A 21,231-nucleotide genomic window follows, 5' to 3' on the forward strand; every position below is an offset into this window, starting at 1 on the left:
AAAAGGAAGGGTTGTGAATATTGTTGCAGTTGATATCTTTCTGTCATTTCCGTAGAGGTCTCTTTTATTAAAGCTATAGTTTAGTCACAATATGCGGAGGTAATAAATAGCACACAAATTTTAATTTAGAATACAACTTTCAAGAGCACTTAAGACACATGTGGAAATATGCCAGTGGGAAAACAGCCTTAAAGGTAGGTGTGTGCATACTTTTCACTTAACAGCTTTTTGGCTTTCACTGCTCTCTTTATTTAAAGGACTTGCTTCAGCACATTCTGTGTGAAACTTAAACCAGAAACCACGCACAAATGTTGTGCTACTTGTTCTCATTTTAGCCTTATGTAGTAAACTTCACTTTCCATCAGCTCTGTAGAAACATGAAATTTGGAGAGGGAAAGAAATGGAAGGGGGAAAAAAACACATACGAAAAAGAAGCTAAAGGTCTTAACGGTAGTAAGGAAGCAAGTGCTGGTTGGAATGCAAAGTATAACCTTTCTTTCTCCCTCCACAGGGTTGAAAGATCTACTGACCAAGTAATCAAGCCAGTCAATGTGGAAGCACTGTCAAAGTGGGTTGGGAAGATCCCTGCTGATGTTCTGCAAGATATGCCCGTGATTGCACCCATGCTAGCGAAACTGGGCTATGATCCGTATGCCAATCCACCAAATTACGGAAAGCCCGATCAAAAAGTTGTGGAAAACACAAGGAGGGTAAGGCATTCTTGTGTGTTTAATTATTGACCAAATGGATGTGAGCTACAGAGAAGAAGTCTTGTGTTTTGTTTTGGTTTTAAATCTGTTTCTAAAACCTTTTGATACTTAGCAGCATGTTCCTCACGTGAGGGAAGAAGTAAGAATTCTTTGGGACCTTGAGCACTGAAAGTCTTGTTTCTGCTGTTTGTCTTTAGTTTGGTTCATCTTCCTTTACCCCAACCCCAGATTTGAGCTGTGTTCTTTGGTGTATGTAGCTGAATCTCTTGAGGATCATCCAGATAGGTGGGGAACTAGTTAGTAGTTGAAAAAAAGCTAGCTTTCTCGCCCAGGCATCACACTCGATTGAGCTCAGCTTTTTGTACATGATGGCTGGCAGAAGCTGTGTCACCAAATTACACCCCAAATACTTGGTTGAATTTGAAGAGTCACCCATGGAAGATGGCCCAAGATGATCAAAATGTCAATTTTTCCAGTTCTTTGCTGCCCTTTGTAGAACAAACAAAAGATGGAGGAGGGTCTGGTGCTGATTAACCTCAACTTAAGGATTTTAATCAGAATTTAATGTTGTTGGAATTTGAATAGTTAGGCTATACAGCTGCTTGTCCCTGGAGGTATCCATTGAAAAGCTCATAACCATTGTTTCAAATAAGAATAATTAACTCTTTCATTCTCAAAAGAACAGAAGTAATACTTTATTAAAAGAAGGTGACTTTTGCTGGCGCAGCAAAATAGCCATTGGAAAAATGGAATTAAACAACTTAAAGGGGCTCTTTCGATATCGAAAAAACTGGTTGCTATCCTGATGGGATACTAATGAAACTAATGATACAAATGAAAAAAAAACCACCTGCTTTTTGTAAAGTCTTTACTCTTTCTTTGCATTATTTCATTTTAGGAGCCCTCCCTGGGAAACTTTGATTAAACAGTTGATCAGTGTGTTAAAGGATGGCAGGCTGACTATTGGAATAGTTACTACTCAGTATGGAAAAGGTAACCCACCTTTTCTGGTGGGGATAGTGGTGAGCATTTTATAGGGTTCCTGATACTTACTATTCTAAAAGGCTCACAAACCTTTCTGCCTTCAAGTCAACCCCTTTAAAAAAGTGTTCAGAGCCTTGAAAACATAATTCTCTTGCACCTCACTGTACATACTATATAAGAGTGACTCAGATCCACATTTGCATTGTAATGCAATAATTTAAGGTTGGTTATCTCTTACTGATACAATTTAAATAAGTTTTTCCTGTGTGGTGACCTTTCCAAGTCCTGAGTTTGTCCCTGCACAGAACAAACCCAACATTCACACCGTGGGGCTGAGGATGTTGGCCAAACGCTTCCGGAATATTGTCAGGCTAATAAGCAAAGCCACAAGCATACCTTTGAAAAAATTGAAGCCTAATTCAAAAGGCTGAAGCTTGTGAGGCTTTTTCACAAGTTTGCTTTGAAGCTTAGTCAGTTTGTTTACTAATATTAAAAATAGCTGTGAGAAACTGGAGGTTACTGTTCTAATAGCTGCTCCAGATATTACAAGCATATGGAACAGTTGCTAATATTTTGACTGTTATTTTAATTCAATAGCTTGACTTACAGCCCAAGATAGCATTTTAATTTTGTTGTTTACTGTAGTAGCAAGTGTATCTTTCTCTGGTAATTTGTTCTTCGACAAAATTACTTCTGCGTGTAATGTTTGTATAGATTGAGTGGGGGAGATGTCCTGAATTAGGACTAAAATCCAAAACAAAACCAAGAACAAATGTGGCTGATCTTCAAAACCTGTGATATTCCTTTTGAAACTGGAGAGACGTGAAGCTTTCAGAATGTTATGTACCCCACGGAGCCATTGAAAACGATGGCTCAAATCAGTGTATGAGTTTGCGTCTGGGCAGCTTGAATTCCTCCCCAGTCGCTTTGCTTTGTTTCCTCCCAGCTGGTTCCCGGCAAATCCCTGTGCAGCCCATGGGGTCCCCTATCTTTCTTGGTGACTATGGAAACACTGATGGCCTGGCTTCTTAGGGCGTCAGGACTGAAGGCTTCCCAACTCCCGCAGCAGTTTGCTGCTGAGGTTGCCTAATTCTCAGCACAGCGGGCTCCTCGCCCTCTCTAGAAGTGCCAGGACATCATCTCTCTTGGGCAGTAAATTCTCTAAATAGTGGCCACTGAGCTGGGCTGTAGCCCAAGTAAATGTTGAAATAACTCATATTCTGGTAGGTCATCAGGGAGAGAAGAATCCCTTCTGAAAATGCTTTGTTTTCCTTTATTTTATTTTTTTTTTTAATTTGAAGATGGAGTCATACTTCAGTGCACATTAAGGTGTTTGGAGAAAGCGCGGTTGGTGGGGAGGAGAGGGAACCGCGATGCGTTAGCAGGGGCAGCACACACTGCCCGGTGGGGTTCCCTTTCTCTCCTTTGAACATATGCTCATTTATTTCTTGCTACTGCAGCTTGAGGAAGGAAGCGTTTGTTTAATTAAATATATTTCTTGATCCAGATTTTTCCAGCCCTAAGGAGCTGGCACTTGGCAAGTCCAGTGGGTTTCTGCATGGTCTTAGATGGTGGATTTGTGAAGGACTGTAGCACTACTGTTGTTCTCACTCTCTTTTTACATGTCTTCACCTGGCATAGTCTTTCAGAGAATATTGTACTGGGCATATTTTAGGAGATGAAGCTGTTCAGGTAAAATCTTTCCAAAGTTACTTTTCAGTACAGAATAAGAATATATAGAAATCTAACATATAACTGTTTATTGCTTCGCTTTGTGTTCCGAAGCTGCTGTAGTGTATTTGTATTTGTGGTCACTGAGAACTTTAAACTGAGCTTAGAACATGAATTTTATTCATTGAAAACAGATGAAGCTTAGACTTCTAAAGATGAGCTGCATTCTGTTAGTATAGTAACCCCTAGGAGTCACCAACCTGAAATCACGTTGAATTACCTGATGCTCGCTGCTCCGAGGGGCATCGGAGTTTGTTAGCCCCTTTGAAATGGCGTGAGCTAGCACTTCAGATGAGAGGGAATTGCCCTTGTCCAACAAACAAAGCAGTAGGAAGGGGAAAGGACTAATTTTCTTTTTTTGGTGTGGTTTTGAAAGGAGAGTTTTTCAGTTTTGGGAGGGGTATGTAATGCTGGCTTAAATTGTCGAGGTTGCAACAATGGGGTGGAAGCCCGACAGCGCTGAAATTACTGGCAGGAGAGATTCTAGCTCCACCTAAAGATGGAACAGCACTGTCTCATCTATTTTATTGCTATCAGATACATTAAAAACAAACAAATCAGTTCTTGTTGTTACGGGCAGTCTTTGTTTTGCAGGATTAAAACCATTTTAATTCTGCACATACAAAATCATAAAGGTAAGCAGAATGAAAAATGAAAACTGATCAGGATGCAAAACATACTCATAGCTCAAAAGCCTCTTCTGCATGCAGACAGTTCAGTATTTCATGACTAGAAGTCAAAGTATTGCCCAGTTGTAGAAGGTAATTTTAAGATTCCAAACTTTAAACTGCATGATGCCTTCGTTGTAAAAAGTGTTTACACGCTGCTGTAGAACTGCGTTTATCCTACACTGCACTGACTGCAAAGGCTGTCATTTTTTGGAGGAGACTGCAAATCAAACTTAACAGTGGCAATGCTGTGCAGCGATTTCAGAGCTGCTGTCAGTCCTGGCAATGTGAAGATGCCTAAACCAAGGGCTAGAACGGGAGAAAAATGGAAGGCAATGGCTAGCATGGTGCAAGATAGGAGCTTCCCCTAAGCTTCCTAAGCAGTTAAGTCCTGATCTTGTTTTCCTTTTTCCTCTCTTTTCCTTTTCTGTCCCCTGCCGGTGACTTGCATATGTACAGGTTAAATAGATGTTTTTCTTCAGTCTGGAAACAAAATAATGATTCTCACCAGCTGCAGTACAGTGCTTGAAATAGAATCTCTTTGTGCTTGTAGGTGATGTGCGGAAAACAATGCCCTCTGCTAACTGTGGGGTTTTCGCTCTGTTTCCTGCCTAGGATACCAAAATGGTTGGGTTGGTTTTCTCTTCTCCTGTAATATGGCACAAAAATAATAAGATGCAACCAGGCTTTGTACTTATTTTGTCATCTTAGTCCTAGTTTGTTTTAGGAAGTAGTAGAATGTGAAGCTAACTTCATCTCTTCTTGCGTTGGTCTCCAAGTGCTGCGAGGTGTTAGGAGACAAGACAGCTCTGACAGTACCTGCACTGGTAGAGCACAAATCCAGCACAGCGTAACAGATCTTTCTGATGTTTGCAGTAACAAAGCCATTAACCTTTTGTTTATCTGATTTATGCTAGTCCCAACAGTGTTATCTTTTAGGACACTATCTTATCTTGGTTAAGGACCGCAGAGCAGAGACAACAAGGTCTGAGTAGTGATGCACTGCTCAGCAGATCTTTGCGTGTGACCTCCTCCAGAGGCACCCTTTCGTTACGCAGTGACTGCAGACTGCGCTGTCTCGTGTTCTGCTTGTGAGCCTGTTGCTGGTCTGTTCATTTTATTATAATGTTTGCAAGGCTCTCTTCCTTGTAGACACAGAACTAACTACTTCCCCTTCTAGAATTTTAATGAATTCTACAATATGAACATAAAGCACAATAATGGCCTGTAACTAAAATGGGATTTCATCTGTAAATGACGCAGAAAATGCAAATAATGACACTGTCTGAACTGGTAGCCCAGTCACTGTATAATGAATTACAGGAGTAGAATCTCCATGTTAGAACAGTGTCTGATATGCCTTTATCAACACTGTAAGTTTGTGTAAAAGCGTATGTCAGCAGTTTAACAGAATATCCTGAAAGTGGAGAACAGCTCGAAACTGCAAGGCCCTGACTTATGCCCAGTAGAAAGTGGCTCATTGTTATGTTATCATTGGCAAAATACTTTCCTTTCACATCTGTAACGTATTACATCAGATTTTCTTTGGCACATACTTCCCACTAAGTGAATTTGTGTGCTTGGAATACATATTCCAGTCATTTCTTTTAACTTCTTCATGCAGTTGTGCTCCTTGCCCTGGAGAGATCAGGAGACGGAAGCGTACAGAACTCTTATCAAAAAAGCTACGGTTTTCAGCACGACTGTTTAAATACGTGTGGCTGCTTCTAATCGCATCCGAAAGCTGTTATCCGTCTCTGGTTTATGGTCTGTTGATGGTATTTTCTGCAGTAATATCTAGAGGACAAAACAGTTCTACTGACTCCTGTTTGTGCCTGTTTTAAATTGTGAGGAAATGTCTCCTGCTGTTAAGAGTCGAGACGTGACAATTGTGATGTCAAGACTTTGTTTATGAGGTTTTAAAGACAGAATCAATGATAAAGGGTGCGAAGCGTGAGAATAACCAACAACAGACTTCCTCAGTGTCCTTTAAATTTAATAGTCTTTTTAGTGCATATTTCTTCCAGCATGTGGATTCCCCACTGTGTTGTTTTTCTGCATAGGTGCTGACATCTTTTTGTTTTAAAAACAACCCCAATTATAGAACCATAGAATCATGGAATTGCTTGAGTTGGAAGGGACCTTAAAGTTCATCCAGTTCCACCCCCTGCCATGGGCAGGGACACCTCCACTGGATCAGGGGCTCTGAGCCCCATCCAACCTGGCCTTGAACACCTCCAGGGATGGGGCATTCACCACTGCTCTGGGCAACCTGGGCCAGGGCCTCACTGCCCTCATAGTGACATAATTCTTCCTTACATCTAGTCAAATCTGTGCCCCTCCAGTTTATAGCCATTCCCCCTCGTCCTATCATTACAAGCCTTTGTGAGCAGTCCCTCCCCAGCTTTCTTGGAGCCCCTTCAGGTACTGGTAGGTCACTATAAGGTCTCTCCACAGCCTTCTCTTCTCCAGGCTGAACAACGCCAACTCTCTCAGCCTTATACTTACATGTGACTAGTGAGGCACACAGAGTTGTTAACAAACAATACAAAATCAGGTATGGTTGCAGGCTGCCTTTTGACAGACATTCCTAGGCCTTTCTAAAATCTTGCTCTTTGTGTTGGTCCTACTGGGTAAATATTTACGTCTCGGATGTCCCTTTTCTTGGCAGTTCCAGCAAAGAACTGAAGAATTGTGTAAGCCTTGTGAGCTGCCAAAGAAGTTGAGGAAAAGTCTGATAGAGCAAGACCAAGGGTATCTCCATGTACTGGGCATCAAGGATTGTTTCTGCTCTGTTTCCTCCAGTGTTCCTTTTTGGTTTTGACAACATTGATGGCCTTGTACTCAGCAACTTTGATGTTTTGAAAATCTACCAAGCCCAAGTGCACTTAGTGGCAGGATAACTTTTATACCAAAAGAGCCATTATCTCTGTGGACAGGAACTGAACAAATTGAACACGACTCTTTCTAAACTAGGCTTGAAAGTGGGTGGAAAAGAGTGCCTTGCTCGTCTATAAAGGTGAATTGTAGGTTACACTTCTGAGTTACACTTCTGTTCTTAAGTTTCCCTTGTGAATTTGTAAGGGTTTTCTCAGGCAACTGGATGTAAAACTTGTTTTCTGATCTCGTTTTGAGACTATTACGCATTTAGTTTGGCTGTAAGAATATGGTTTGGTTTTGTTTTTTTCTAATAGAACAGTTTGAATTGTGCCAGCACTAAACAACAAACTGACACAGACTTCAGATTCCACACACCCCCACTTGGAAATCCATTTGGACTTGCAAAATAATTCCCTGAGAAATGGTAAACACCATTTCTGCTCAATTTTAATGAATTCTTGCTCAGTCTGGAAGGCATTCTAGTGTTCCACTTCTGCCTCTCTGCTGCCACTCTCCAAATAATGTGTTTTAGACTTAGAAATTGGTCAGAAAAGAATTTTGAATCTAAAACCTCTTAATGTCTTTGGCTGCAGATGGAGTTATTGTTTTTTAGAATTTCTGGATTGCAGCTGATCCCTGGGTTTTGATTTAAAAGGGACCACTTACTGGTTTTGGAACTACTCTAAACCAGTTTCCATGCAGTCTCAATCTTGACAAAAGTATCATTCGAGGTAATGTCAGTTCTGAATCAAAATTAGGCAGAGTTGTGTGTTAAACCTAATCTTGGGCCTGTCCTTGGTTAGATTTGCCTTTGTAAACTGTGGTGCGTAAACTGTGGTGCATAAACTGTGCTATTTCATGTGACTATAATAGCAAATGACCCAAAATATTCTCTTATCTTTGAAGGTTATGATGTTAGTGCTGTTATTTTTGTTAATATTGTTGATGGATAAATGCCCTTGGTTTATCCACTGTTAGGTGCTTATTAGGAGAAAGTGGTGTTCCTACAAAGGGCATTCCAGTTGTGAGGGGTTTGAAGCAGACAAATTTATATAGAGATGCATAATATAAAAAGTAGACCCAGTCACAATAGCAGGAGGAGGAAAGAATGCGGACTCCAGAGAGACAACCATGGGTTTAGTCACTCGGGTTCTGAATCAGTCCCAAGGTACCATCGTCATTATTAACTGCTTTTAAGAATTCCTGGAAAATAGCTGTCGTGGTTTGCCAGAAGAGGTGAAGAAGCCAGTCTATTTCTTCCAACGTCAGCACTAGGCTAATAAAAGATGCTGTTTTTTCTTGTGAACCTTGCTAAGGTTGTTCTGGAGCATTTTTTGATGCAATACTACTACTGATTTGTAACTGGCATTTCTGCTCTCTAGAACGCAGCCTGCATTTTAATGCCTTGGTTAAAAGCTGAAAATATGAAATGCTGTCCTTCATTTATAAATATTTATAGTACATCGAGGCTCCAGTAAGCCACAGGCTGAATTTCTGACCAGTGTGGCTTTCATTAAGGTTTCCATGGGAATGACACTACCCCTGGCTGAATATAAATGAGAGCCGTGCGTATCATTTTAAATCAGCCTTTCTGTTTTATCATGGAATGTCAGAAGGAACGAGGTTCTGCAATGTATGTGTATTACAATTCCTACTCTCATGTTGGGGCTTAGAGAAGCCTCGTTGTTTGGCCATGTGATAAGAGCTGCCAGCTCCCAAGTTCACTCCACGAGTCACGGTTTAACACTGCAGGCTTGCTTTGGGGTGAGGCGTCCTACAGGCAGAAAATTCTGAGCTGACTCAGCTGCAGGCCTGGGTCACTGCTGTGTTCTGACAAGAGGATGTCTTTGTATTCTGGGTACCAGCCTATAGGAAAGCAGAGAAAATGGATATTGTTAATAGGCATCCCTTGACTTAGTATCATAGAATAGTTTGGGTTGGAAGGGACCTCAAAGCCCATCCAGTTCCAGCCCACCTGCCATGGGCAGGGACACCTCCCACTGGATCAGGCTGCCCAGGCCCTCATCCAACCTGGCCTGGAACACCTCCAGGGATGGTCACTAAGAGGTCTCCTCAGAGCCTTCTCTTCTCCAGGCTGAACAACCTCACCTCTCACAGCCTCCCCTAATATGGGAGGTTCTCCAAAATCTTCTTCATTTGACGCAGCGTGCAGACTCTGAGCAAGGCTTTAGCGTAGCTCTGTTTCCATTTTATGGTTTTATAGAATTGTTCAAAGTACAAAATTTTGGTGTGATTACAGACAGCTACATAAGACTACAAAGAAATAAAGACATTAGGGTGTTCAGGCTTTTTAGTTCAGCAGAAAGGATGGCAAAACTCTTCAAGTTGTCTTCCCGCCTTGCCAAAAAAGCCCTAATCATACAGAGTACTGTTTTTCCCGCCCTTTGGCGTGTATTCCGGTTTAATCTTGGAAGTAAACAGCTTTTAATAAGTATCCTCTAGAGGGAAGCCAATACGTTGCCAAATGATTTCCTAGTTGGTCAGATAGTGGAAACACTTGCTTGGTGTGGCCGTTGCTGTGTTTGAGAATGTTTATTGCTCACTTCTTCTCCAAACCGCGTGGTTCCAGAAGTAATGCTATGCTCTTAAGAGATGGCAAATTGTAGTAATGACAAACTCTCATGAACTCTGGCTGGTAATGAGGCTCAGTTGTAGAAATTCATAATCTTACATAAGAGTTGCTGGCGGTACCTTTGTGTGATCCCTCCTAGTAAGTGGAGCTCTTCTGTACTTGGATGTGAAGCTGTTAAATGTTTGCCCGTTAGTACAGGAAAGGACTATCCCACTGATTTGGCGTTTTTTTAAAACATTTTTGATGATGAAAAGGAAATTAATGACTAAGTGGTGTGAAAATAATAAAGGAAAGCTTAGGCATTCTCCAACCCTGTGTCCTCCCTCTGGGGATGTCGTGTGTGTCGATGGAGCTCAATGCCTGACCCACACAGGGTCTTTGCTGTGAGACTCAGTCTGACGTGGGGTGCTTGGAGGAAACTGCTGCTAATATAGGTGTACTCTAATAGGGTCTGTGTATCTTTAAGGATCAAAGCAAAATATGAACTTTCCTCATACCTGAAAATTATGCCAGCAAGCTGTGTAGAATAAAAGGATATATATGTGTAAAGCAGGGTGAAGGAGATACCAATGCTTCTCAAGGGTGGACTGTTTTAGAGAATTGAAAGCTAAGTTATTACATTTTCAGACTTTGTCGTTGTTTCCATAACCTATATGAAAGCTAACAGAACTTTCCTTTGACAGCATAGTGAGGCAGGATCTGGTGTGATACTCCTGTTTGTGTAAATGATAGTATTTGTCATCTACAAAATGTTTATGATGCATTAGAAAATGTTGTATCGTGATATTTGCTCAGCTTCTAAACTGTAAAACATAAGATGTTTGAGAACTGAATGTTGTTTTTTTGCTGGCTGATGTAATTGCTCTGACGGTCCATGAGATCATGACAGGTAGCTCTTTAGGGAGACTTTAAATGGACATCTTTTAATCATAAATTGTAATTAAGCCCAACAGGAACTTTATTGAAGGTGCTAAAATGTGAATATTTGTTATATATAACTTCAGATTTGTTATATATAACTTCAAAAAAGTACATGTTGTAACCATTCATTCCCAACAGATTTAATCATCCTGTTAAAAATCTTCTTCTAGAAGCATCATGAATGGATTACACAGGACTTGGTTAATCCTGCAGTAATACGAGTGACATAGCCTTACTGCTTAAACACAAACAGGTCAGAGTGGTGAGGACAGAGCAAGCCTGGGATGGATTGTGCAGCTGTAGAATGGCTTCAGACAGCCAGGCCTTGTGAATTATATTGCTTTTACGGACAGATTGTGTTGTTGTTCAATGACCTTGAAAAATCCTTTTTTTTTTTAAACAAACTTTTGCATTTCAAACAGCAGCGAATGCAAACTTTGAGTAATATATTGGGGGTTTGTTTTTCCAGGTCTATAAAGGTGAATTTCAGCTTCCTGACTTTCTTAAAGAAGTGCCACAGGTACAGTATTGGATTCATTTCCTCTTTGGGGGTATACAGGCAAGTTTGCATGCAACCAGTCTTCATAAACCACTTCATAAACTTGTTTTTTCTGTTGTTTTGTAGTAGAATAGGTGACTGGAGATAAGAGAATACTTCGTCCATGAGATGGAATCTTAGTGCTTTTGCACTTAGGAACTCCAAGCCACTTTTGAGTGTAACTCCTGTCTTTATGGTTTGGTGCTTGTAAACCCAAGCTGACAGAATATGGCTGTGAAACTCAAGGAAAGTTTGACTCTTTTGTGTAGACCAAACCGCAAAGTTTATTTGTAGAGAAGTGTTATCTTCTGTTGCCATGCATGGAAAGGTTTAAAGGAAATATTGTACAGAAAACAGGGATAACTAAGGAGAGATTTCTAAAATGAAATAACTGCTGCATCAGACAAAACAGTTCAGCGCTGGCTAGTGATGGTGTGATAGTGCAATAATCAAGTGAGCTATTGAACTTCAGATTTTACTGAGAATTCTTAATCTGGTACCCTTCAAATGCTTTTGTCATCAGCTCCCTAAGGGAACGAACCTTTGCAAGAGGGGCTGAAAAGGCAACATCCTTATTGTGGAGCACTCAAACTGCAGGATCCTGTGATACCTCTCCCCAGCCATGTGGATGCATGGGAGGTGCGCTTCCAGCCTCGTGCCCTTTCATTATGTAGACAGGAGGGAACGTGTTTGGGCTGCAGCTACTGGCCCATGTATGGACACAGGAGTTCCATTTGGAAGATGGAATCTCTCGCTGCTGGGCAGCTCTTCTGTGTCTCCTGAAGGGAACAGAGCAGACAAGATAAACTTGTTCCATGGAGCTGCTTTTGGAGTGCTCCAGTGCCGTAGCTTGAAAGGCTTCTCTGTGTGAGGATTTTTCTGGTTTTTTCATTTGTGTTGGGTTTTTTTTTTCCCTCTCCCATGTGTAGTGAAACGAATTCTTCCTCCCATAGCCTTGTGGATGGAAGCTCTGCTAGTCCAGCCATGAAAAATCAGAGCAGACAATCTAGACAGGAGCAAATAATTTATCAGAGAAATAACAAAAAGTTATCAGTTAAATGAAACATCTCATATAAAATAAGTAGAACATGTAGCAATTTGCTTTGTTTTCGTGGGTAAGAGCTGCTCAGGTGGGCTCTTAAGAATATCAGGTTTTGTAGGCTGGATAGTTGGATGGCATTTATACATTTGCCATCCGAGTGCTCTCTGCATTGTGGCTTGTCGCGGTTCCTGTCTTGAGGTGTGCTCAAGTAAAGCCAGGTAGAAAAATACCTGGGTTTTGTTTCAATTTCTCCTGCTCTACAGGAGTACAGCCTTGCAGAATTGGGAGAGAAAGCATTTTTAGGGGCACTCTACCTCCAGAACTGTATGTCTTTGCTTGCGTTACTTTATATTTCTACTCAATTTCCCATCCTTACGGATACTTACAGAAGTTAATTTGGATAAACCTAAATGTAAATAGCCATCAAAAGTAAAATAATTTGCTCTTTACTTTTAAAAGAAAAAAAAACCAAACCACTAATGGTACAGGCTTTCTTGACTTTGGATCACGGGTATTAGGAAGGAATTGTTTGATTATGACTTGTTAGATGTAGAGATTGAAGAATACACAGGGGAATCTACCATGTGTGAACAAAGCATTTTGACTTATTCCATTAGTTCAAACAAAAATTAATTTATTAAAAAGGAAAATTGGTTTCTTTTGTTCCAGCTAAAGAAGACAGTAGAAAGGAAGTCTCGTGGCAAGATAAAATGAACATGGATCAGTAAAGTTGAATAGCTGAAATGTCTGTTTCATGTTTTCAGAACATAACTTTTTGCTCTGGGCACCCAGTATTTCTGATCAATGTCTGTGTGATTTGGGCTTTGCTCTCTACTGAATGTCTGCTGCTCTCGCCCTTTGAACAGTTAGCGCTCATGCTTTGCGAGTTTTGCTCAGCTAATAGAAAACCATCCAGAACTGGCACCGCGCAGCTCCATGTGCTGTTGCTCACAGCATTGTTCACTCTCAACTGCTGGCCAAAATGTCTATGCAGCTTAGCGGCAAGACAACTATTTACGTGCGTGCTGCTTAAAAGTCATTGTCAGCAAACAGTGTTGAGAAAGCTGCTGTAGTTATTTCTGATGCTTTCAAATGTAATTATTGTGGTTATTTCAAGGTTATTTGCAACCTTACAGATGAAGTTGCAGCACATACGGCTGCAAGCAAGGGTGTGTCAGAACAGGAGGAGGTTAAACATTGCTGATAAGGATTTCTGGAAATGCAGGGAGACAAACTATCTTTAAAACATAGCGCACTGGGCATAGATAGCATGGTAGCAAAGTAAATGATCCATGGTCTGCCTGTAGTGTCTGTTAGTTCAGTTATACTGGTTGTCTTTTCCAGTTATCTTGCGAGACATCACAAGGATGTGGCCCACTATTTCTATTCAATATCCTCTTTCAGCCCATATGATAGGGAGGTTCCAAAACAGGACTCTGCTAAAGTTCACAAGGTAGATTTATACAGATAGCCCGGTATGATAACGTTTTTTACCAAACCCTGAGCAGATTTATCTAAAGAAAGATCATCTAAGAAGCAAAAGCAAGCTTTGTGAAATAGAGAATATGGCTTAAACCGTAAAAAACTGATGCTGGAGTTCAAATTGATGCTGATTAGCGTTCTCCTTTAGCATTACGCTGAAGGTAAAATTAATGTAACTAAACAGGTTGATGGTTTTGAGCACAAATATTGGTGGTGATAATGATATTTTTTTCCTCTAATATAAAATAGCTTACTTATTTTTAATTATTTACTTGGCAGACTGAACCCGTGGAGTAGAAGATACAATGGCTATTTCCTGCAGAGAAGGTAACAAAAGAACATGCAGTTCTGCTCTTTTGCCCTCTTGATTTAGTTAAGGTGATTTTTTTAAACTTAGATAACTCCGTGTGAGGTTGTGGGTAAGAAATATATGAAGATATGGATTCAGAATCTGTAAGAATTAAGTTGTAGTGGTGAGAGCCGCAGAAGCACGCACTGTGTGCTTAAAGAATCACGAGGCAGTTCTACGTGGCTCGTTACAATTTGCAGTACTGGATGGTCCACACTCTTAGAGCTTGAAAAGGAGGAGTATATGAAACTGTATCACCATTTGTCCAGGCATTCTTCAGCAGAGCTCACCATTCATGTTAATATCTGTCTTTCAGTACCTTGCCATGCTTGCACAATAGACTCAGGTTCAGACTTAGCAACGCAGCAAAACTTTAACAATGACTCCTCATCATCTTTTTCTTCCCTTTTTTAAATCAATTACCCCGTCTGGATAGAGGAAACTGCTTTTAGCATGTCCCATAGCCAGTATTTTCAACAAACTGTATTGTAGTTGATAGTTAGCAATGGCAGGATTGCGCAGGGGACTCTGAATTCCAGAATACTTGAAGGATGAATGCTGCAAGGTTTATTGTACTAATCCAGGATTTTTACTTGTCAAACTTCCTATCAAATGCTCTGGCTTGACAACAGCAAATATAGCAAAATGCATCCAGCTTAAATATAGCCAAAAGCAACACGCCACACACATGGACCCAACATGGACATTTCTCTGTGGCCATAAATATAGCTTGCTCTGTAGTCCTGATTTTAGCCACTCGTGAGACCCTACCTGAAGTCCTGTGTCCGGTTCTGGAATCTTCGATATAAGAAGGATGTGGAGCTGTTGGAGTGGGTCCAGAGGAGGCCATTGCAGATGATCTGAGGGCTGGAGCACTTCACGTATGAGGACAGGCTGAGAGAGTTGGGATTGTTCAGCCTGGAGAAGAGAAGGCTGTGGGGAGACCTTAAAGCAGCTTCTAGTGTTGAAAGGGGCTCCAGGAAAGCTGGGGAGGGACTTTTTTTTTCAGGGAGTGCAGGGATAGGACAAGGAGGAACGGTTTTCAGCTGTGAGAGGGGACGTTGAGGTGAGATCTTAGGAAGAAATGTTTTGCTGTGAGGGTGGGGAGGCCCTGGCCCAGGTTGCCCAGAGCAGTGGTGGCTGCCCCATCCCTGGAGGTGTTCAAGGCCAGGTTGGATGGGGCTTGGAGCCCCTGATCCAGTGGGAGGTGTCCCTGGGATGTGGGAGTGGAACTGGATGGGCTTTGAGATCCCTTCCAACCCAAACCATTCCAGGATTCTATGGTTATATATATGTCCAAGAAGTAACTCCGAAGATACATGGTGGGAAAGGCAGCCACATTTCTTACAGGGAAGTTCTTAGTGCCTGTGGTTTGTCTTGACGGTGACTTTTCACTACTAAGGTGAGAGTGATTACACTTAATTAATCATTATTTGTAATTACAAAACGTTGCCAGGCATATAATGCAAGAATATTGCATTGAAAACTCAAACACAACTTTATTTTTCTCGTCCTGTAGGAAAGAGACTGCTGCCTTTGCGATGGGAGTGACCCTAGAGGACTGTGCCGCTGCGATCAGGGAGCTGTACCGCTCATAGCCAACTTCTGTTAGAATTTTCTCCCCGATTTCTTTCATACCATTTCTGTTCAAAATTTCGTTGTTGTGAGTGCATGTAAACCTGTTTAGAAAAGAAAATCACTGATGTTACTGTAGATCCGTATTACTCACAAAGATTTTTAAGGTTTTAAAAAATGCGAACCAATGCCTGTCTTCACAATTGCTCTTCTGTCTTAATTACAAAACTCCATCTTCGAAGATTTTCTTTTTCTTTGTAGCAGTTTGGGTTTAAATGTTCAAAGCTTTCTAAAGAGTGGTCTGTGTTTGTCCTAAAAGATTTTTGGTGGAACAGTTGTTTGTTTTATTCACATGTGGAAATTGTTAAATATCTTTTATTTAAAAAAAAAAAAAAAGTTGATAATTTACATGTACAATTACAATTCAATGATCTTTTGTATTTTATTTTTCAAAATAAATGCTTTAAATGTGATTTCTTTTATTATTATTAATGTGTTTGCCTCAGTTGAGGTTAAATAATTCATGGTATTGGTAGGTTACGCGGATGGAAGGTAAGATCTAATGTCCGAGGTTTGGATCTCTTTAAGGTTTGTGGTGGAATGTGATTTGTTTGCTTTTAATTGCTGAGTGATAAGGAAAGATAAATTGGCGTATTGTACTGAGAGGAGTAAGAGTAATGTGGGGCTGGTTCACCAGAGCAGAAAGTCGTTGATTTTTCTCCTTTTGAATGTGTTTCTCAAAAGCAGCAGCTTTCAGGGGGTGCCGCTGGGGTGAACAAGCCTTCTGAGGAGCAGCTGAGGGAACTGGGATTGTTTAGCCTTGAGAAGAGGAGGCTGAGGGGAGACCTTACTGCTCTCTACAACTGCCTGAAAAGAGGTTGTGGAGAGGAGGGAACTGGGCTCTTCTCCCAAGTGACAGGGGACAGGACAAGGGGGAACGGCCTCAAGCTGCACCAGGGGAGGGTCAGACTGGATAGCAGGAAAAGATGTTTCACAGAAAGGATCATTAGGCACTGGCAGAGGCTCCACCACACTGGAGGTGTTTAAAAGACAGGTAGACAAAGTGCTCAGGGACAGGATTTAGTGGCAGATAGGAATGGTTGGACTCGATAATCCAAGAGGTCTTTTCCAGCCTGGTGATTGTATGATTCTATGATGATTCTATGATTAAATTTACGAAAACAGGACTGGGAAAGTGATGTCCTGAAGCTCTGAGCACCTGCAGCCAGTGTGGAGCTGGGCTGGGGAGGGCTCTGGATCAGGGGGTGCAGGGTCAGGACAAGGGGAATGGTTTGGAGCTGGAAGAGGGGAGATTGAGATGAGATCTTGGGGAGAAATGTTTTGCTGTTCAGGTGGGGAGGCCCTGGCCCAGGTTGCCCCGAGCAGTGGTGGCTGCCCCATCCCTGGAGGGGTTCCAGGCCAGGTTGGATGGGGCTGGGAGCCCCTGACCCAGTGGGAGGTGTCCCTGCCCATGGCAGGGGGTTGGAACTGGATGGGCTTTGAGGTCCCTTCCGACCCCAACCACTCTCTGCTGGCTGCGGTGAGGCTGCCGGGGGTGGTTCGTGCCCCGCTTTCTGCTCCCTCGCTGCCGCAGGAGGGGATATCTCTTCACAAAACCCCTTCCAGGGTTCCATCGGATCCGGTTCCTTTCCATCCCCGCGCTGTCTCCGATCCAGAGCGAGGGCCGAGCGCCCCCTGGTGCCTTCGGGAGGGAACCTTTGGGATCACCGAGCCCAGCCGCCCGCGCTCCCCACTCCGCCATCCCTGAGCACCTCACCCACCTCTCCTAAACCCTCCAGGCACGGGGACTCCCTCAGCTCCGGGCAGCCTCCGCCAGCGCATGGGGAGCCCTCCAGGGAAGGAGTTTCCCCAATACCCAATCTAAACCTCCCCTGGTGCAACTTGAGGCTATTCCCTCTCATCCTGTCCCTTGTTATCTGGGAGAAGAGACCAGCACGCAGCTCACCACAACCTCCTTTCCAGCAAAACATTTCTTCCTAAGATCTCACCTAATCTCCCCTCTTGCAGCTCAAACCCATTCCACCTTGTCTCATCCCTGCCCTCCCTGATCCAGAGCCCCTCTCCAGCTTTCCCGGAGCCCCTTTCAGCACTGGAAGCTGCTCTAAGGTCTCCCCTCAGCCTCCTCTTCTCCAGGCTGAACAACCCCACGTCCCTCAGCTGCTCCCAGAACCCCTGTTCTCCAGACCCTTCCCCAGCTCCATTCCCTTCTCTGGATGCGCTCCAGCCCCTCAATGTCCTTCTTGGAGTGAGGGGCCCAAAACTGAACCGAGGATTCAAGGTGCTGAGTACAGGGGAAAACCATCCCAGCTGCAGCTGTGTGAGCAGCGTCATGAGGGTCCTGGTCCCCGTTTCCACCTTGGCAGCCCTGCAGCTCCCTCCCTTCCCAGTGGGCGCTTCCTGGTGATCTCTGGACTGTTCTGCTGGACCTAGTGAGGCGCTAAAAGTGATGTTTAATATTTAAACATATAAAGGGCGAGGGAGGGGATTCTGCCCCTCTGCTCCACTTTGGTGAGACCTCACGTGGACCCCTGTGTCCAGTTCTGGAGTCTTCAGCACAGGAAGGACATGGAGCTGTTGGATTGAGTCCAGAGGAGGCCACGGAGATGATCCAAGGGCTGGAGAACCTCCTGTATGAGGACAGACTGAGAGTTGGGGTTGTTCAGCCTGGAGAAGAGAAGGCTGCGGGGAAACCTTGGAGCAGCTTCCAGTGCTGAAAGGGGCGCCAGGAAAGCTGGGGAGGGGCTCTGGATCAGGGAGCGCAGGGACAGGATGAGGGGGGATGGTTTTAAACTGAAAGAGAAGAGATTGAGATGAGATCTTAGGAATAAATGCTTTTCTGTGAGGGTGGGGAGGCCCTGGCCCAGGTTGCCCAGAGCAGTGGTGGCTGCCCCATCCCTGGAGGGGTTCCAGGCCAGGTTGGATGGGGCTTGGAGCCCCTGATCCAGTGGGAGGTGTCCCTGCCCAGGGCAGGATATTGGAACTGAATAGACTTTGAGGTCCCTTCCAATCTAAACCATTCTATGACTCTATTTTATTATTTGTTTGTACAGACATTTGATCATCTGAGTCTCTCCAAGAATGCTATGAAGACACTGCTTGGTCCCATCTCATTCTGCATCCTCACAAGGACCCGGTTTCTCTTGAAAAAAAGGCAGTGCCTCCCTAACAGTCCAGTTGGTGTCTTCCCAAAACACATGGCTTAAACTGATGTGGAATGGCTGAGGAACACCAGAGCCTTGAATCTTAGCATCAGGTAAAACTCGATGCAGCTCTAAGGTTGCTATCATTCCTATCATAGGGAATGAGGCAAAACTTGCAGGTCCAGTTCATCTGGTGTGTGTAGGTGAGACAGCATCTGAGCTGTTGACAGCGAAGCTCCAAGAAGTGATCTCTGCCACTTAAATGACAGTACCTTCTAAAATGGAAGGAGGTATTTCTGGTAGTGTTGGATGGTGCTGACGTATGGTTCAATTAAATATTTGTTTTAGAAATCAGTTTGCTTATTGCTAATATTTTCTCATTAATTATCTTTTGATCTGGCCCAAGACACATTTGAAAATTAAATGGATGTATTACTTTTCTTAAATAAACAAAACAAACGCTGTGACTTTAATGAGAGATTTAAAAAACAATTTTTTTTTTGCTTAGTTAATAGTAATTATAGTGCATGCATGAAGTGGCAAGAAGAGGATATTCAGATGGATGCATATTCATAGAATCATGGAATCTTAGAATGGTTTGGGTTGGAAGGGACATTAAAGCTCATCCAGTTCCCACCCCCTGCCATGGGCAGAGACACCTCCCACTGGATCAGGGGCTCCAAGCCCCATCCAACCTGGCCTGGAACACCTCCAGGGATGGGGCAGCCACCACTGCTCTGGGCAACCTGGGCCAGGGCCTCCCCACCCTCACAGCAAAACATTTCTCCCTAAGATCTCATCTCAATTCCCCCTCTTGCAGCTGAAAACCATTCCTCTTGATCCTGTCCCTGGACTCCCTGATCCAGAGCCCCTCCCCAGCTTTCCTGGAGCCCCTTTCAGCACTGGAAGCTGCTCTAAGGTCTCCCCACAGCCTTCTCTTCTCCAGGCTGAACAATCCCAACTCTCTCAGCCTGTCCTCGTACAGGAGGTGCTCCAGCCCTCGGATCATCTCCGTGGCCTCCTCTGGACTCACTCCAACAGCTCCATGTCCTTCCTGTGCTGAGGACTCCAGAACTGAATGCAAGGCTCTAGGTAGGGGCTTATATTCCTCATGAAATGAAGAGAACCAAGACGTAGAGAACCAAAATGCAGAAGATTGTATGTCAGGAAACTGGCCCGTGCTGAGCTTTTGTTTTTCTTTTAGGAAGGCTCTCTGTTCTGTTCAGCTGCTGTTTCACTGCTCCTTGTCTGTGGGTGAACAGGACATGAAGCAAACCTAGAGAGGAACTTCTGTTACCTTTTAATGAATGTCAAAAAACAGGTTAAACTTGTCAGTGGTTGATCTATTCATTTTACTGCTGCTAATCTTATTCTTGACATCCTGGACTAATTACAGGCTGAGATGCTGTGTGCTAAACCTCACTCTTCAGGCGTTTGCTGTGTGGACATTCCAATAGAGAAGAAGGCTATTACTCAGGAGCGTAACACAATTAACATATCTTCCCTCTCATTTTCTTCTAAATCCTGGTGTCACATTCAATGAGGTTTATGGAAAAGGAAGAATAATTACTTTATCTCAAATCTCTGCTTCTGTTGGGAAAAAGGGCCTTTTTGGTACAGTGTCAAACGGATGAACTTACTCAAACCACATTCTGTGGTCTGTGATGCTGATATACTTAATGGAGTTGGATTTTGTTTATTCAGAGTGGGCTCCTTTTACATGAAAGCTGTGGAATGTTTGTGAAAAATGTGGACAATTAAAGATCACATTTTTGGTCAGTCCTGAGTTCTTTTGAATAGTCTTAAGAGAGCTGGAAATACAGCAGCCCAAGCACTGGTTTCCAAGTAACAGTGTGATAAATAATACATTGACAGTAAATACAGCCTCACACCTAACTGTGAGTATACGTCTTATAAACTGAGCTTCTGCAAGCTGCTTCTTGAGAATTTGTGTACTGAATTTTCGACCCTACCCGAGTAATCTTTCATTTATGTTTTATATGTTCTTTATCTGTGAGTTGTAGTGGACTTGTTTTGAGAATTGATGATGCGGAGAAGGACTTAAGTGTGCCGATTGATGAAAAACTCAGCAACGTGCAGGCACTGCTGTGATGCGTCAGCATTGTGTGCTCTCAGCCCAGGCGGCCAACCATGTCCTGGGCTGCATCAAAAGCAGCGTGGCCAGGAAGGCGAGGGAGGGGATTGTGGCCCTCTGCTCTGCTTTGGTGAGACCTCATCTGGAGTATTGTGCCCAGTTCCCCAACATAAGAAGGATATGGAACTGTTGCAACAGATCCAGAGGAGGCCACAGACATGATCTGAGTGCTGGAGCACCTCTGCTATGAGGACACGCTGAGAGAGTTGGGGTTGTTCAGCCTGGAGAACAGAAGGCTCCGAGGAGATCTTAGAGCAGCTTCCAGTACCTGAAGGGGCTACAAGAAAGCTGGGGAGGGGCTTTTAACAAAGGTACATAGGGACGGGATGAGGAAGAATGGCTTTAAATTGGAAGGGGAAAGATTTAGACTGGACATTAGGAAGACATTCTTCATGATGAGGGTGGGGAGGCCCTGGTCCAGGTTGCCCAGAGCAGTGGTGGC

At 43.2% G+C, this 21,231-nt stretch overlaps 1 protein-coding gene across 7 annotated transcripts in view; it reads left to right on the forward strand.

Annotated features, from left to right (window-relative positions):
- Positions 1-15,946, forward strand: part of TPST1 (tyrosylprotein sulfotransferase 1) — a 49,846-nt gene extending 33,900 nt beyond the window's left edge. For 4 of the 7 annotated variants that reach the window (XR_008453092.1, XR_008453091.1, XR_008453089.1 and 1 more), the window contains 5 exons: positions 512-710; positions 10,957-11,007; positions 12,737-12,812; positions 13,829-13,876; positions 15,418-15,946. Coding sequence is in view for 3 of the 7 variants with exons in the window: in XM_054084802.1 (XP_053940777.1) it covers positions 512-710; positions 10,957-11,007; positions 12,737-12,781 (295 nt within the window). In the remaining 4 variants the exon portion in view is untranslated. The other 3 variants (XM_054084803.1, XM_054084802.1, XM_054084804.1) reach the window with 3 other exon arrangements.
- The last annotated feature ends 5,285 nt before the right edge of the window (positions 15,947-21,231 follow it).

Source organism: Cuculus canorus, chromosome 20, assembly GCF_017976375.1.
Source record: "Cuculus canorus isolate bCucCan1 chromosome 20, bCucCan1.pri, whole genome shotgun sequence".
Classification (NCBI taxonomy): domain Eukaryota; kingdom Metazoa; phylum Chordata; class Aves; order Cuculiformes; family Cuculidae; genus Cuculus; species Cuculus canorus.